General features: G+C 46.9%; 1 protein-coding gene across 1 annotated transcript in view; it reads left to right on the plus strand.

The window, feature by feature from the left end:
- The window catches only part of CUNH17orf67 (chromosome unknown C17orf67 homolog), a 20,007-nt gene extending 15,415 nt beyond the window's left edge, over positions 1–4,592 (plus strand). Inside the window, exons 3-4 of the mRNA XM_028772489.1 lie at positions 759–894; positions 4,166–4,592. Coding sequence (XP_028628322.1) covers positions 759–875 — 117 coding nt within the window. The 3' untranslated portion in view covers positions 876–894; positions 4,166–4,592. The remainder of the gene's footprint in view (positions 1–758; positions 895–4,165) is intronic.
- The last annotated feature ends 11,742 nt before the right edge of the window (positions 4,593–16,334 follow it).

Consider the following 16,334-nt stretch of genomic DNA (forward strand, 5'->3'; position numbering starts at 1 on the left):
CTTTCTTTCTTTCTTTCTTTCTTTCTTTCTTTCTTCTTTTCTTTCTTTCTTTTTTATTTTTTTGAGACAGGGTTTCTTTGTGTAACAGTCCTGGCTGTCCCGGAACTTACTTTGTAGACCAGTCTGACCTGCCTCTGCCTCTGCCTCTTGAATTCGGGGATTAAAGGTGTGCACCACCACTGCCAACCCACCTTTCTTTTTTAATGATTGTGTTTAGGGCTGGCTGTAGCATTCCTAGAGGACATTCTCAAAACATCAAAACCTCAAGTTCAAATCGAGCTCTCTGTTAAAGGCTTTTCAGTGCTGTAGAAAGGCTTAAGATATTTTTGATATAGACATGTATCAAAAGTATTTAACCTCATCACAAATACTATCTTACTAAACATGTCCACTCTCTTCCATGGTGAAATGCCACTTTTCTGGTTCACTATTTTTTTAAAGTTACTTGAAAATATTTTTGTGATTCTGTTTCACATACACTTTGGAGTGATTCACACTTCGCGGTTATAGCATCCAGGGTCCTTTCTGTGTGAGGTTGACCCCTGTAGGCTGCCCCATCTGGCTTCCTTGCTGGCTGGTTTCTCACAGGACTGTGCGAAAGACTCAGGGTAAGAAGAGGGCAAGCTGGGTCTGTGTCATACTACTTTGATCCCAGCACTCGGGAGGCAGAGGCAGACAGATCTCTGTGAGCTTAAGGCTAGCCTGGTCTATGTGGTGAGTTCCAGGAGCCTCCCATTGCTGTGTGTTTGTCTCTTTAGGAGTATGCACACTACCTCCTGGCCCTGGAGCACCGTGCTGAGGAACAGTTTCTGGAGCACTGGCTGAATCCTCACTGCAAGCCCCACTGCGACCGGAACATTGTCCATCCCGTGTAAAGGACCTGTGGCCAGCTCGGTATGTCCTAGGCCTTCTGTTGGATAGGGTAACTATTGGAAGTAAGTTCATGGTAGGGAGATTTTTTTGGGACAGTGTGCTCAGAGGCCAGGGTGTCAGTTGCGTGTTGTTTAGGGGGTATCAAGGGAGCCAGGCAAGGAGGAAAGCAGGGAGCCTACTAGTCACTAAGAGATCTCAGACCAGGAATCGTGATTACCAGCTAGGAAAGATCTCTGTGCACCATATACATGCAGTTCCTACAGACGCCAGAAGAGGGCATCAGATCCCCTAGGACTGGAGTTACAGCAGTTGTGGGCCACCATGTGGGTGCTGGAATTGAAACTGGGTTCTCTAGAAGAGCAACCAGTGCTCTTATCAGTTGAGCCATCTCTCTCCCTCTCCCAGCCCCATCTCTGCTTCTCTGCAGATTTTTTTTTCTTTTTCCTCCCCCACCTTTTTTTTTTTTTTTTGGTAGCCTGGAACATGCTGTGTGGAAAAGGCTGGTTTTGAATTCAAAGAGCTCCACCAGCCTTTGTCTCCTGAGTGTTTAAAGGCATTGCCTAGCCCTCTCTGAGATCTTTACAGACCAAGAAGGAGAGAACATAGCTGGACGGTTTATTACGTGTGGTCATGAGCAAGCTTCTTATCTTCAATGCTGCATAGTTTATGCTACTGTAATGTTGCCTTTGGAATATCACCCGGCACTTTGTAGAGCATTCTCCCATAAGCTCTGCCACCCACTGTCTTCTTACCCTGGTGTCATCGATGGCGTGAACTTTGACCCCATTTTATGGAGGAGCTGACTGGGTATTATGGAACACCCAGGCACAGAAAGGGCTGGTGTGGAATGAATGCAGACCGTTGCTTGGTCCTGTCCAAGATGTCCCTGGGAGGCAGCCTTGCAGAGGGCAAGAGTTCTACTCTGGAGGATGAGGGTTGGGCTAACTCCCTTTTTCCACCCTTTCTGACCCCAGAGCCCTATTCCGAGTCAGCTTCCTCTGATGTGCCTGTTGTTAACTAGAGTTGTTCTGTTCAGAGTCTGGGCCTTGGCAGCTTCTGCGAGCTGCTCGTTTTCCATAGGCCAAAGACACAGTTAATAGAGAAAGCCAGGAAAAGGAGATATATTCCCCGGGAATACACCGGGAAAAGGAACAGAGGTCCTGTGACTCCTGTGTCCACTTTTGGGGTCCTGACTTGAGGTTTAGGTTAAATAGAGGCGTGCATCGATAAGTGGTCTGTCAATCATCCGTGTCTAACCTCCAGTCTCTGCCACAAGGTGACAAAGTGACAAAACCTTGTGAAATCTCTTTCTAGCAGACAATTCTTCCTCTCCCAGGCACTAGGCTTCAGTCCTTTCTTCTCCCAGCATGGACACTCCTAGAGAAATTCCAGTTTCTAAGGGTTGATAGCCAAAGGGAGGGACAGTCCTCCCCAGTCTTGAAGAATTTGTATATAGACTAGGATGAACTTGAACTTCTGATCCCTTTTCCCAAAGCTCCCAAGTACTGGGATTATAGGAATGTGCCACCACAGTTGTTTTTATGCACTGCTGGGGACCAAATACAGGGCTTCATGCCTGCTGGGCAGTACTCTGAGCTGTGCCTTCAGCTCTACGAGTGTCCCTGTAGAATGTTTATTTCTGCCAGGATGGTTACATATGGATATGCCCCTGACTCCCAGCTGCCAGTTCCTCCTGTATCAAGGACCTTGTCTTCCATCACAGAAAACTCTACTTGGTTTCTTCTAGAATATAGAACTGTGGGGGCAGGTAAGATGGCTCAGCTGGCAAAGACACTTGCTGTTAAGTTTCATGATTTGAGTTTGAACCCTGGGACCCTCAAGGCAGGAGAGGATTCCCACAAGATGTGCTCTTGTGCTTTGATTTCTATATCTATACTGTGACATACACACACACACACATACATACACACACACACATATACATACACACACACACACACACACACACAAATTAAAGGAAACAGGATTGTGAGGTGCTTAGGGGCTCAGACTCTGACTAGAGTGGGCTGACTGCTCTGTGCCTTAGCTCTGTAGCAGGCTACTTCTCTCTTTCTTTCTTTCTGTCTTTCTTTCTGTCTTTCTTTCTTTCTTTCTTTCTTTCTTTTCTTTTCCTTTTTTTTTTGTTTTTCGAGACAGGGTTTCTCTGTGTAGCCCTGACTGTCCTAGAACTCACTCTGTAGACCAGGCTGGCCTCGAACTTAGAAATCCGCCTGCCTCTGTGTCCCTAGTGCTGGGATTAAAGGCATGCACCACCACTGCCCGGCTCAGTTTCTCTTTCTGCATCTATCCGTTGGGATGATGTTGTCTTTGGGCCTGGTCCTCAGTGAATAATGACAACTTCTTCTCCTTCTCCTCCTTTTTCATTTTCTTCATCTTCTCCTCCTCCTCCTTCTCCTCTTTCTCCTTCCCCCTCCCCTGTCCCCCTCCTTTTCCTCTTCTTGTTTTTTTGAGACAGGGTTTCACTGTGTAGTCCTGGCTGTCCTGGAACTCACTCTGTAGATCAGGTTGGCTTAGAACTCAGAGAGATCTGCCTGTCTCTGCCTGCCAAGTGCTGGGATTAAAGGTGTGTACTGCCACCACCTGGCAGCGAATGACTTCTTAAACAGAATCATGGGATTCCACAAAGGTGTCATTCCAGACAGCTCCCATGTCCACGGAGACAGGGAAGCAGTAGGGACTGAGGTGACTCAGCCTGGAATTCAGAGTCAACAGCTTTCAGATCCTGAGACTACTGGTGACTGGCTGAATGGAAAAGCCAGCCTGACTGCTTTCTGTTTCTCCTGTAAGATGCAGAGAGTGTCAGCCTTTCCTTTTGCTGTCTTGAGGATTGAGGAAGTTGGAGATGGCTCTCAGGTCAAGAGTGCTTGCTGCTCTTCCAGAGTGCTCGAGTTTGGTTTCCAGTACTCATGTCAGGAGGCTCATAATCTCCCATATAACACTAGCTCCAGGAAAATCTAATGCCCTCTTCTGGCCTCCTGCCACACCTGCATCTGTAGACAGGTGTACACATACAGACACACGTATACATACATAAGCAAAACAAATCTTTTAAAATTGGTGGACACAAAGGGATTTTTTTTTATAACAGCTAGTGGCTTCTTCTCCTCTTTTTTCCACCACCACCACCATCACCACCATCACCACCATCACCATCATCACCACCATTATCACCACCACCACCGCCATCACCATCATCACCACTAGTACCACCACCAGCACCAGCACTGCCACCATTATTCTAACCGTGTTTTCTCATTCTTTTCTTCTCCAGCAAGCATGCTGATAGGCAGTGATCCAGAGACTGCTGGGACACAGAGAAGCTTATCTTCTATTTGATCTGAAGCCTTAGAAACAAAGTCTTCTGACCTCAAGAGCATGTGGCCCTTAGTGAACAGGCCAGAAGTTGCCTTGGGGGAAATGATGAATACGTATTCTGCTCCATTTTACTAACCTGCCTACATCGTGAAAACTAACAGCTTGAAGCCCAGGGCTCCTGAGGCCTTCCTGCCAGTTTGCAAGTGTGGACAGGACCCCGGTCCTTCCTTAGAGGGATGGAGCTGGGGGCTGCAGAACAGGTATGGGGTGGGGCATCTGTCCTGGGAACCCTGGGCATATCTTGTTCAGAGAGGGGAGTGCATCACTTGGGTCATCTGCTTTTTTCCTTTCTTTGCTGAATAAAGGCTGGTGCCTAGTCTTTCTGTGTGTCTCTTTTCCTCTGAGGAGAGTACTGGAGATTGCCTTCTCTTGCTCATCTTTGTAAACCCAGTTCCAGAAAGGGTACTAACCTTTATATTTTTATTTTTAAGACCAACTTATTTTTTGGTTTATGTATGTGTATGAGTGTTTGACTATATGTATACCATGTACTGGGGAAGACTAGAAAGAGGATATTGATCTTCTGGAACTGGGGTTAATAGATGGTTATGAACCACCGTGCGTGCATATATGTGTGTGCGTGTGAGTGTGCATGTTGAGAACTGAACCTGGGTCCTCTGCAAGAGCTAGAAGTGCTCCTAATTACTGAGCCGTCTCTCCAGCCCCTACACTGTTCTTCAGCCTGTGAATGGACCCAGTGAGATGGTGGGTAAGTGTGCCTACTGCTCAGTCTGATGACCTGAATTTGATCTCCAGGACCCACATGGGGAAAAGAATTGACTCCTGTAAATGATCCCCCAACTTGCACAAGCCTGCTGTGGCATGTGCACACCCACTCATATGCACAGATAGGATAGGTATGCACATGAAGTAAAGGAACATGTAATGCAGTTTGAAAATGAATGGAAACATGGACCAGCAGTTTTACACAAGGGCTACTTTCTGGTTCCCCCACCCCAACTCAAACAAAATATTTGCCCAAGGTTATCCCAACAGGACCATAATGCAACTCTAAATGCATACCTAGTCCTCCAGCAAAGGAGACATTTCTTGTGGAAAGCGGGTGCTTCTCTGTACCCCGTAGCCCTCAGCTGTACCTCAGTCCCAGAATTAGAGACTAAACAGTCAAATCTGAAGCTGGGCAGGGGAGTCTCCTTGAGTGGTGTCAGGGGTGGGCTCATTAGGAAGAGAATTACTGAATCCTGGCATAGCGATGTGAAAGAAAGCCAGCAGGACAAAAATGGAGTCCCTTGTGTCAGCCCTACAAAGACAAAAAAGTAAATAAAGCTGGTAGCTTGTGAGGCAGGGTTTCCCCATGTGATCACCTGATAGTAACTGTCATGAAGAAATCTAGTAGACCTCAGAGAAAGGCCACTGAAACCTTATATAGAAAGTTCTTGTGGTGGTTTGAACAGGCTTGGCCCCCATAGACTCATGCGTTTGAAGTAGGCTGAGTGAGGTGCCGTGTGCTTGTAATCCTGATATTCAGGAGGTTAGGCAGGAGGAGAGCAAGTTCAAGAATAGCCCTGGCTACATGGAGAGTTTGAGGCTAGCCTGGGCTATATGGCAAGACCCTTGCTTTATTTATATGAGTAATATTGACCTTTTACATATTTCTTATATTAGAGGCATCCTTCCAGGGAAGGGTCTGTAGTGGAGTGGAAAGAAACAGCTTCACTGGGGGTATGTACCATAGGAGTACATGTGTAGCATTCGAGTCACTTGAATGAGAAAGGTTTTGGTCCCTGACTTATTACTGATCAACACAAATGTACTTGCTGAAACAGGCACAGACTCTTGGCTCAGATGGCTTGGGTTTATGGCCAGAAAGGATGCACACAGGCCAGTAAGACAGCTCAGAGGGTAAAGGAACATGATACCAAACTTCAGCTCCATCCCAGGGACCCACATGATGGGAGGAGAGAGCCGACTCTCTCAAGTTGTCCTCTGACCTCCACACATACGCTACAGTATGCTAACAATGCGCACACAAACATGAACACACACACACACACACACACACACACACACACACACACACACACAGACTAAATGTAAGAAAAAAAAAGAAAAAAGTGGATGGACATTTGGAGTTCTGTGAGAAACTGCCTTTCATATTTCATTTAGTCAGCACAGCCTCTAGCCAGGAAGTGAGTTTGTTCTTTTAGATGCTCAAAGATAAATACGGTCCCTGCTCAGATGGGCTTACTACATACTGAGAGAGACACGTATGCATTCAGAGGGCTGCACTATATATAGGTCAGGAATTGGCAGACATTTCTGGAAAGGGTCCCAACGCTTTGTTACGGGGGAGGAGGCACACAGTAAATATCAGTTTGCTCAACTGTGAATCCTCTCCCTGTCCTGTCTACCGCAGCTCAACCTTGAATTGCAAACCTTTATCCTGGTAATGAAGAAGCACGGTATTATTGGATATGAGATGTTCCCAGAAGACTTCTGTACTGGGTTGGAGAGGTGACTCAGAGGTGACTAGTCGAGTTGACCAGATAGCATGCACAAAGCCCTGGGTATGGCCACTAGCCCTCCATAAAACTGGGTGTGGTGGCTCATGCCTGTAGTTCCCACAGGAACTAGAGTGGGAGGACCCGAAGTTCAAGGTTACCCTCAGCTACACAGTGAGCTGGAAGCTTAGCTTGAGTTGCACGAGTCCCTTTCACAAAACAGCACCACCAGCGTGGACTGTAAGACTTGACTGACAGCAGCGCAACTTTAGAAGTCAATGCCTACCTAGAGGAAGTGGGTCACTGGGGGCAGGTTCTTGGAGTCTGCATCTGGTTATCTTGCCCCTTTCTGAGCTTGTAACTTCCCTTTGCAACATACAGAATTTGATATATACATAGAGATCTCTGCTTGAGATCTCTCACTATGAAACTGATTCAGTATGGACCATTCCCCTCCCCCCTCATTCGTGTCCTCTGTATTTCTCTCAGTATGTGGGCCCTGCTCTTCCTCCAGATGTCTCCTTTCTCTGAGATGCCTCTTTTGTGGCTGAATGCAATGCATGCAGCCATGTTTTTAAGGTGTGGGCCTGAGGAAGGACGGACATTGAGTTACACATGCAAACTCCCAAGCCTCACCAGTCACCTGAATCAGTGGGATAATCAGGAGCTTTTGGAGTTTGGGAACCATGGACCCAGAGCTTCCTGGAATGTCACAAAAGAGTCTGAGTGTGCTGGGAGATATGGATGCTTGTTCCATTACTCAGATCTTAGGGAATGATTTTTATGTTATGCACCTGACAAGGCCCTAGGACCAAATACACAATGCAGACTATGTGTGTGTGTGTGTGTGTGTGTGCTCATCATTGTCTACTTTGAGGAAGCGTATTTTGCTGAACCTGCAGCTCACTGATGGGCTAGTCTGGCTGGCCATCAAGTTCAAGTCTCTGCCTTCCAGAGCTGGGAGTACAGGTACATGTTACCATGTCTGCCTTCTTTTACATGGCTGCTGGGGATCTGAACTCAAGTCCTCATGCTTTTGCAGCAAGGGTTTGACTGTTCAGGCATCTTCCCTGCATCCAAAGATCCAAAGGCTGGCTTATCTCTATCTATCTATCTATCTATCTATCTATCTATCTATCTATCTATCTATCCATCCATCCATGCATCCAAGCTTCCATCCATCCATCCATCCATCCATCCATCCATCCATCCATCCATCCATGCATCTATCTATCTATCTATCTATCTATCTATCTATCTATCTATCTATCTATCCATCCATCCATCCATCCATCCATCCATCCATCTATCCATCCATCCATCCATCCATCCATCCATCCATGCATCTATCTATCTATCTATCTATCTATCTATCTATCTATCTATCTATCTATCTATCTATCCATCCATCCATCCATCCATCCATCCATCCATCCATCCATGCATCTATCTATCTATCTATCTATCTATCTATCTATCTATCTATCTATCTATCTATTTTGCACATATGTCATGCTGTGAACCTGGAAGTCAGAGGACAGCTTGCCGGAGTTGGTTCTCTCCTTCCACCATGTGGCTTCCGTGTACTGAACACAGGTTGTCAAGGGCTTTTCTCTGCTGAGACATCTATGTAGCCCTCTTGTAACCAGCAGAACTCAGTGGTGTTTCCTACATTCACATGTGCAACCAATACCACTGTCTCCTTCCCACCATTTCAACACCCCGAGGAGACCCTATGTCCCTTAAGTTCAGTTTTTCCTTATTTCCAGTCCTCAGCAACACCTAGCTGCTTGTTACGTATGGGTTGGCCTACTCTGGATATTTCATATACATTGACGCCTATACATTTTTTGACTGACTTCTTACACATAGCACATGATTTCAAGGATATCATTGCTGTAGCATGTATCACTATTCTTTTTTGGGACCAACTAATATTCCATTGCATGGATATATATCCCATTACATGGTCGTTAGTTGATGGGCATTTGGGTTCCTCCCACTTTTTAGCTCTCCTCAGTGGTATAAACCCTCAGGTACATCTGTTTGTTTAGGTACCTGTTTTCAATTTCTTTTGGTCTTTATCTAGAGTGCGAATTGCTGGGTCATGTGTGATTTCCACTGAGCTTTGGTGCTATTATGTGTGCAAATTGTGTGTGTGCAAGCATGCATGTGCACGCGCACAGCTACACATCTGTGTGTGCACAATGTGTTGAGGTCATAGGACTGCCTTTGGTGTGTAATTCCTTAGGCACTCCACCTGCCTTGCTTTGAGTCCGGGTCTCCCATTAGGCTAGAGTGTCTGGCCAGTGAGCTCTCTGGATCCATCTGTTTCTACCTGTCTACCTGTGATGACAAGTGAGTGTGCTACCACATTACAACCAGCTCTAAAAAAACAAACCAAAACATTCCTAAGTGGGTTTTAGGGATTGAACTCAGGTCCTCAGATGTGCAAAGCATACCTTACAGACGGAGCCATCTCCTCAGTCTTATATTGAACTGTTTGAAGCACTCTTCTCTAGGGCAGCTGCCTTGTTTCTCCTTCCCACCAGCAACACACGAGCATGGAGACTTCCCCACGACCTTGCCAAGAACTTACTATTTTCCGCTTAAAAGAATTAAACACTCTTAGTGAGTGTGAAAGGGAGTTAATTGGGGGGATTTTGACCTCCATTTCTCTAATAACTAATAAGAATTTTGAGCATCTTCTCATTTATTTATTGGCCAATTCTGTATCTTTCGGGGGGGGGGGAGGAATCTCCAAGCCTTGTGCTTGTTAAAAAATTCCAGTTGTCTTTTGCTGTTGACAGGCTAATGTTTTTGTCATGCTGAGAGCAAGGTTTATGTGGGGCTGGAGAGATGGTTCAGCGGTTAAGAGCACTGACTGCTTTTTCAGAGGTCCTGAGTTCAATTCCCAGCAACCATATGGTGGCTCACAACCATCTGTAATGGGATCCAATGCCTTCTTCTGGTGTGTCTGAGGACAGCTACAGTGTACATATGCACATAAAATAAATAAATAATTCTAAAAGAAAGAAAGAAAGAACAAGGCTTACTAAGGGCAGAATTTTGGATAAGTTATAGAATGTTCCCTGCCTTGGTTTTTTTTTTTTTTTGTATTCAATGGGGATAATGGTAGAACCTACTGCCATGGGCTCCAGTGGGTGAAGCTTTAGGACCCTTGCATGGCCCATGGCAGGCTTTTGCTGTATAACCCATATTACACACAAGCTGAAACTACCAAGGATGACTGGACACTATCAAGATTAATAACTGCTGGGAAGCGATATGGCCGTGATGCAACAGAGGGTAACTGGAAGGCTATTTTAGGTTGGCTGCACAGGGAAGGCTTTTCGGAGGAGGTGACACTTGAGCTGACACCGGAATGACAGGAAGGAGCCAACCTCGTGAAGATCCATGTACAGGAAGGGCACTCCCGGCTGAGGGAACGGCTGGGGTAAAGGTCTGCAGACAGGAACAAACCTTACAGAACTGGTGGAGGGGGTGTTGGGGGGCAGGTAGCTGGGTTTCCACCATGTGAGAGGCCTGGCTGACAGTCACAGAATGAGAACCTTACTTGGCTCAGGGCGTGCGGGCTCTCTGCATATTACCTGGGAACCCTGAGGCACGGACTGAGCCCATTTGGTAGAGACTTCCATTTTCTTAAGTAAAAAACCAAGGCGGGTGGGCTTCTGAGTTGGCTCAGTGGGATGAGGTACTTTGCAGCAAGGCTTATGACCTGAGTTCAATTCCTGGGACCTACATGGTGGAAGGAAAGAATAGACTCTAGCAAATTGTCTTTTGACTTCCAGATGTGGGTCACAGCACATGCATGCCTCCCCCTACTCCACAGAGACGCACAATCAATGATAAAAACATTAAAAACCCAAGTGGTTATACTTACTTCTGTGTAATAAGACTCCTATGAAATGAAAAATGAATTAAACTGAGGAGAGTGGCTCCTGGTTTCAGACGTGACTCAGAGCAGTGTGCAGGAGGGAGGGCTGAGCTGAGGTTTACCTCATCCCCCACCAGGTCCAAGATGAAGGAGAGTGAGGGTGTGCTTGAACCCCCGACCCCAAGAGCATGAGGTATGTTCCCAGCATTATGGTTCATGGAGCTCTCATTCTTCCTCTTGCGCCTACATTTTGCTAGAATCTTCCTTCAGACTCTGTCCAGCTCAGGTTTGACAGAACACCCTGCATCCCAGGCCAGGGGTTGTGAAAATGAGTGATGTTCTGTGAAGCCAAGGAGCCTACTGCGCTGCCTCCCGAACACCGCTTCTTTCTGTGGCTTCAACTTGCATTGTTACGGCCCTTAATCCGTTGGCGTGAAGGAGACACACAGAGAAGAGCTTGGGAATCTGGAGCCCTGCCACACCCTGCCATGATCTCTTTTTTGTTGGTATCTACCCACAAACCATAGAGGCAAGTGACATGAGAGACAGGCTGCCTGGGTTTCCTGCTGGACTCACTCTCTCTCTAAATTAAGCCTTTCTAGGCCTCAGTTTGCTCATCTGTGAAATGGTGGTATAGTTCTAACTGCATACAGATTGCACAAGGATAATTAAAAAAAACTCTGTGTGTGTGCATATGCACCAGTACCCCCCCTGCTGGGTTTACAGATGCACCTGGATCTTGTTTTTATCTTTTTAATGTATACGTGTGTATGTGTGTGTGTACATGGGTGTTTGCATGTGTGGGCACATGTGTGGAAGCCTATGTTTGATGTTGGGAAACGTCCTCGGTGGTTCTCCACTATATCAATTGAGGCAGGATTTCTCACTTGATCTCAGGGCTCACTCACAGGTTAGCCATCTTGCTCCGGAGATCCTGGAGGCACCCACTTGGCGTTTCTGTGGGCTCTATGCTATCAAATCTCAAGCCCTCATGTTTGGACAGCCGATGCTTTAACCATTGAGTGGGTCATTTCTTCAGCACTCTCTGGTTTTTCCGTGGCTGCTAAGGGATTGGAACTCAGATCCTCTTGCCTGAGCAGGAAGTACTCTTATCCACCGAACCGTCTCCCCAGCCCCGGGTTATACGGAAGCACTATCTCTCTTTCTCATCAACTCCCCCAGAATTTAGAAACCTGCTGAGCCTAGGAGCCTAAGGTGCCTAGGAAATTGTTTTCTGGAATGAACAAAAGGAGTGGAAATTACTTCTATTCTTCAGAAGGAAAAAAGGGAAAAGGTGTGTGAGTGCACGCGTGCATGAGTATGCTGGGGCAGGTGGTGGGGACACAGCACGGGCTACACCTACTCAGGCCCCCCAGGGATTGCCTTTGACAAAGGCCAGTTTACTGAGCAAGGGTGGGCCCAGGGCTGTAAGGGCTCGGCTGGCCACTAGGGGTCAGTGTGTCTCCGCTGCAGGCGCCGGCGGGCGGCTCACCTGACAGCGGGAGACTCCAGCTGACAGTCTCCCTTCTTGCTTTGTATTTGGACAAAAACAAAACAAAACAAAACAAAACAAAACAAACAAAAAACAAAACAAAACCCATCGCTACAGCAGCAGCAGCAGCAGCAGCAGCAGCAGCAGCAGCAGCAGCAGCAGCAACAACAAAACTTTCTCAGTAGCAAGGAAGAGAGCTTAAACAGCCTAAAAACACACGTTCTCTTTGCAGGAAAACGCAGAAGGTGGTTAAACCGTCCCGTCTTTAGCGTTCCTGGGCGGAGGGAGCATAGCTCCAGTTGTGGTTTCTGGCCTGGTTATCTTGGTGCCTCCGAAGATGACACGGGGGAAGGGGGTGTCTGTTGAATTCTTCCTTTTCTATTTTCTGCCTCGGCGAGGAGGAGGGTGTTAATGCCGCTTGGCAGTTACATGAAACCGAGGCGGATGGTGACGGGGTGTGTTAACAAACAAGGGCAGGAAATAGTGTCATATTTTCTGGAGAGCGAACCGCTCCCAGGAGACAGACTGCAGATTCCACCCGAGGAGACTTAGGAAGGGGTGGTGGGGCGGATAAGAAGTCCTGCCTCGAGTTTTTCCCCTCGCCTTTCACTTTCTGGTGTCTCCGTACAGTGACAGATTCGGTTTTATCCGCAGTCTGGCTAACTAGCCAAATCACGGGGCATAAAAAGAAAACTATCCACTTTGATCTGACGTCGCTTCAGTGATTAGTTATTCCGTTGTCAAGAATGGCCTCTGGAAATAAGACTTCAGGGCGGGAGCTCCCTGCTTGGAACATAGACTGAATCTGGTCTGTGTTGATTTTCATCAAGTCCACTGGCCAGGTGGGACAGGGATAAGCAGTCTCCTTGCCCCTCCTTATCTATCATCCTCTGTCACACCTTTTCTAGTTCCTTCCACAAGGATCCAACTTCCACCTGCCTACCGTCGTCGGGTTGATGATGCGCTTTCTCTGAACTTGAATCACATACAGTGAGCGCTCGGAAGTCTGGCCACGTGGCCACATTCTGCTTTGTATCTCAGGTTCAATGAATCTCTGATACATTTTCATCATTATTAGGGAACATCAGCAACCACAACAATAATGATAACAGAAATACATATGAAAAGTTTAAAGAACAATAGCCTTAATTCCTCTACTGGAATTGATGACCAGTGAACACCGGATGAATTTCATGTCGGATGGACTCTCCCTGCTTTCTCTTATTTCATATGGATACCAGGAGATCTGGTCAAGGACGCCAGTTCTCACCATCATGTTCACTTTATAGACTGGGGGGTGGGTGGAGCCTGGGTGGGAGTAACTGATGGAATTTGGCAAGCACTGGGTGCAGCTACAGACCTTACACTGCATGGAACACATACATGCTCACTTGTGTGGCTGGAAATCATATGTACCTTTCCTTGCTCTTCCTACAAAGACTAAGCTCCAAAGGCTAGGGTGACAGCTGCAGCTTTTCTGCAGCTCTCTGGAAAGAAAGGATAAATCAGAGCCAGGACTCAGGCCTAGCCTGAAAAGATGGCCACAGGGGCTGAGCAGGCGGATTTCTGAGTTCGAGGCCAGCCTGGTCTACTGAATGAGTTCCAGGACAGCCAGGGCTACACAGAGAAACCCTGTCTCGAAAAACAAACAAACAAACAAACAAACAAACAAACAAACACCAAGAATGCAAACCCGGCCTGTTGGTGCAGGTCTGTAATTCTAGCTACTCGAGAAGCTGAGGCAGGAGGATCCCAAGTTCAAGGCTAGCCTGAGCAACTTAGCAAGACCTTAATTTAAAAATGAAAAATTAAGGGCTGGAGAGATGGCTCAGGGGTTAAGAGCACTGGTTGTTCTTCCAGAGGTCCTGAGTTCAATTCCCAGCAACCACATGGTGGCTCATAATCATCTGTAATGGGATCTGATGCCCTCTTCTGCCATGTTAGGCACACATACAGAACACTGTGTATATAATAAATAAACAAATCTTTAAAAAATAAAAAAAAATTAAGAAAGAAAAGGGCTGGGAGCCAGGCTGTGGTTGCATGTGCCTTTAATCCCTACCCAGCACTTGGGAGGCAGAGGCAGGTGGATCTCTGTGAGTTCAAGACCAGCCTGGTCTACATAATGAGTTCCAAGACAGCTGGGAAAACCCTGTCTTGAAAACCCAAAAAGGGGGTGGTGGTGCGGGGATTTCACTGGCACAGTGCTTCTTTTGGATATGAGAGGCTCTAGACTCAATACTCAGGACTACAAACCACACCCAAACCCAAGTAATACACAAAACCAGGCGCTCATCCCTCTGTGGAGACAAAGATAATATCGAACATTCCCCCTGAGCCTTTGACATCATATGTCTTTTTGAAATGGCAGAGAATGCCCATCTAAGGCTTGGTACTGAACATATTCAGGGCATAGCTCCTTTGGGTAGACACACACTCACAGTCGACAAGGCCAGCAGGCCTCTCCGGATGGATATAAATAAATACTCCAGGAGGAGAAAGCCAAGACCAAAGGCTCGGGCTGTCCTGCACCGCCGGCACCAGCTCATGTTTTTCCTGTGTGTAAGGCAGTTTGACTGATATCTAGTCCTTCCTGAGAGCCCGGTGAGCCCACTACGGCCACATTTTTGTCAGGGTTCCCAGTAGTGTCACCAGATACCATGTTCTCTGTGGCCAGAAGGCATACTCTTGCCTTCTATGAGAAGGCAGATAGGGAGGAGGCCTTGATCTTGGAGCGAATGAGAAGGAGTCTCTTGGAGTTGGGCATGTGACGCTGGTCTTGGGTTTGGTGACTGCTTGAGAGTAGCTCTGGTGGTTACTGGTTGGTCTCCCACTATTCATGTGACACTGCTAGCTAGACCCTTGGGTAGTGCAGTAGGTGTGTGGATGCTCGTGACTGTTGGTCTCCATGGAAACTGCAGCCCAGTTGAGCCTGCCTGATGAACCTTGTACTGAACGTTGAGACGGAAAGAACAGGGGTTCAGGGTGCGATGGGGTTTACACGAGGATGAGGCCCTCTATCTTAGCGTCCTGGAGGAGTGCTATCTAAGCCAAATGGCAAGGAATGAGCAGGAGTTAGCCAGGCAAAGAGGAAGCAGCTTGCTCCAGCCTTGTGATACTTAGTTCAGCCCCAACCCCCTTTCTACATAGGTATGTAAACACATGTGTGGGAGTGTATGCATACACATGTGTATGGAGGCCGGAGGTCAGCATCAGGTGTCTCAACTGTTCTCTACCGTTTTTGAGACAAAATCTTATTATGTAGCAATAGCATTCCTGGAATTCTCCACGTGGACCAGACTGGCCTTTCACTCACAGAGGGTCTCTCTCTCTCTCTCTCTCTCTCTCTCTCTCTCTCTCTCTCTCTCATATTATAAAGGCTTATTTAGCAAAAAGTTTCATATAAAGTGTACATGACCCCATTTTATGTCATTAGTAAAATGAGATCTCCGGGGAGGGATATGGGTTTCTCTGCTGAACAGCCATTGTTGAGGGTTGTACCGTGGCTTCCAAATGTGATACACTGTTTCCTTGTTTGACTACCATCCGGGTGTTAACTGGGCTGTCCACTAGTGGCCAGGTCTGCACTTTCATCAATCACAAGATTCACAAAGGGGTGGAAGCCTAACACCACTCCTTAGATTCTTTTGCCTCCATTTTACTAACTTCTTGCCCATACATTTCTTCAGCTGGGAAGGTGAGCCTTGCTCCTAGAAGCCTCCTGGGAGGCTTACCTTCAAATCAGTGGGTGGCTTCACTTTCTCCTCCACCTTATTTTTTTTTTTTAAGATTTATTTATTTTGTGTATATGAGTACACTGTAGCTGTCTTCAGACACACCAGAAGACAGCATCAGATTCCATTACAGATGGTTGTAAGCCACCATATGGTACTGGGAATTGAACTCAGGACTTCTGGAAGAGCAGTCAGTGCTTTTAACCACGGAGCTATCTCTCCAGTCCCACCTTGTAATTTTTGAGGCAAGGTCTTCAACTGAATTTGGAGCTGATCAGCTGTGATAGATAGGCAGGGCTCTGGGAGTTGCTGGTTCCTCCTCTTCCCCCTTCCCTGAAGCTGGGATTTCAGACAAACTCCTCTGTGCCCAGCTTCTTAACATAGACTCTGGAGGCCTTTATGTTTGTGCAGTAAGCACTTTATGACTGAGCCATCTCCCATCCCTCTAGCTTTGTTTTATGGGCATATTTATCTTCTCA

This window comes from Grammomys surdaster, unplaced genomic scaffold (genome assembly GCF_004785775.1).
Source record: "Grammomys surdaster isolate TR1022 unplaced genomic scaffold, NIH_TR_1.0 213, whole genome shotgun sequence".
In the NCBI taxonomy this organism is placed as follows: Eukaryota; Metazoa; Chordata; class Mammalia; order Rodentia; family Muridae; genus Grammomys; species Grammomys surdaster.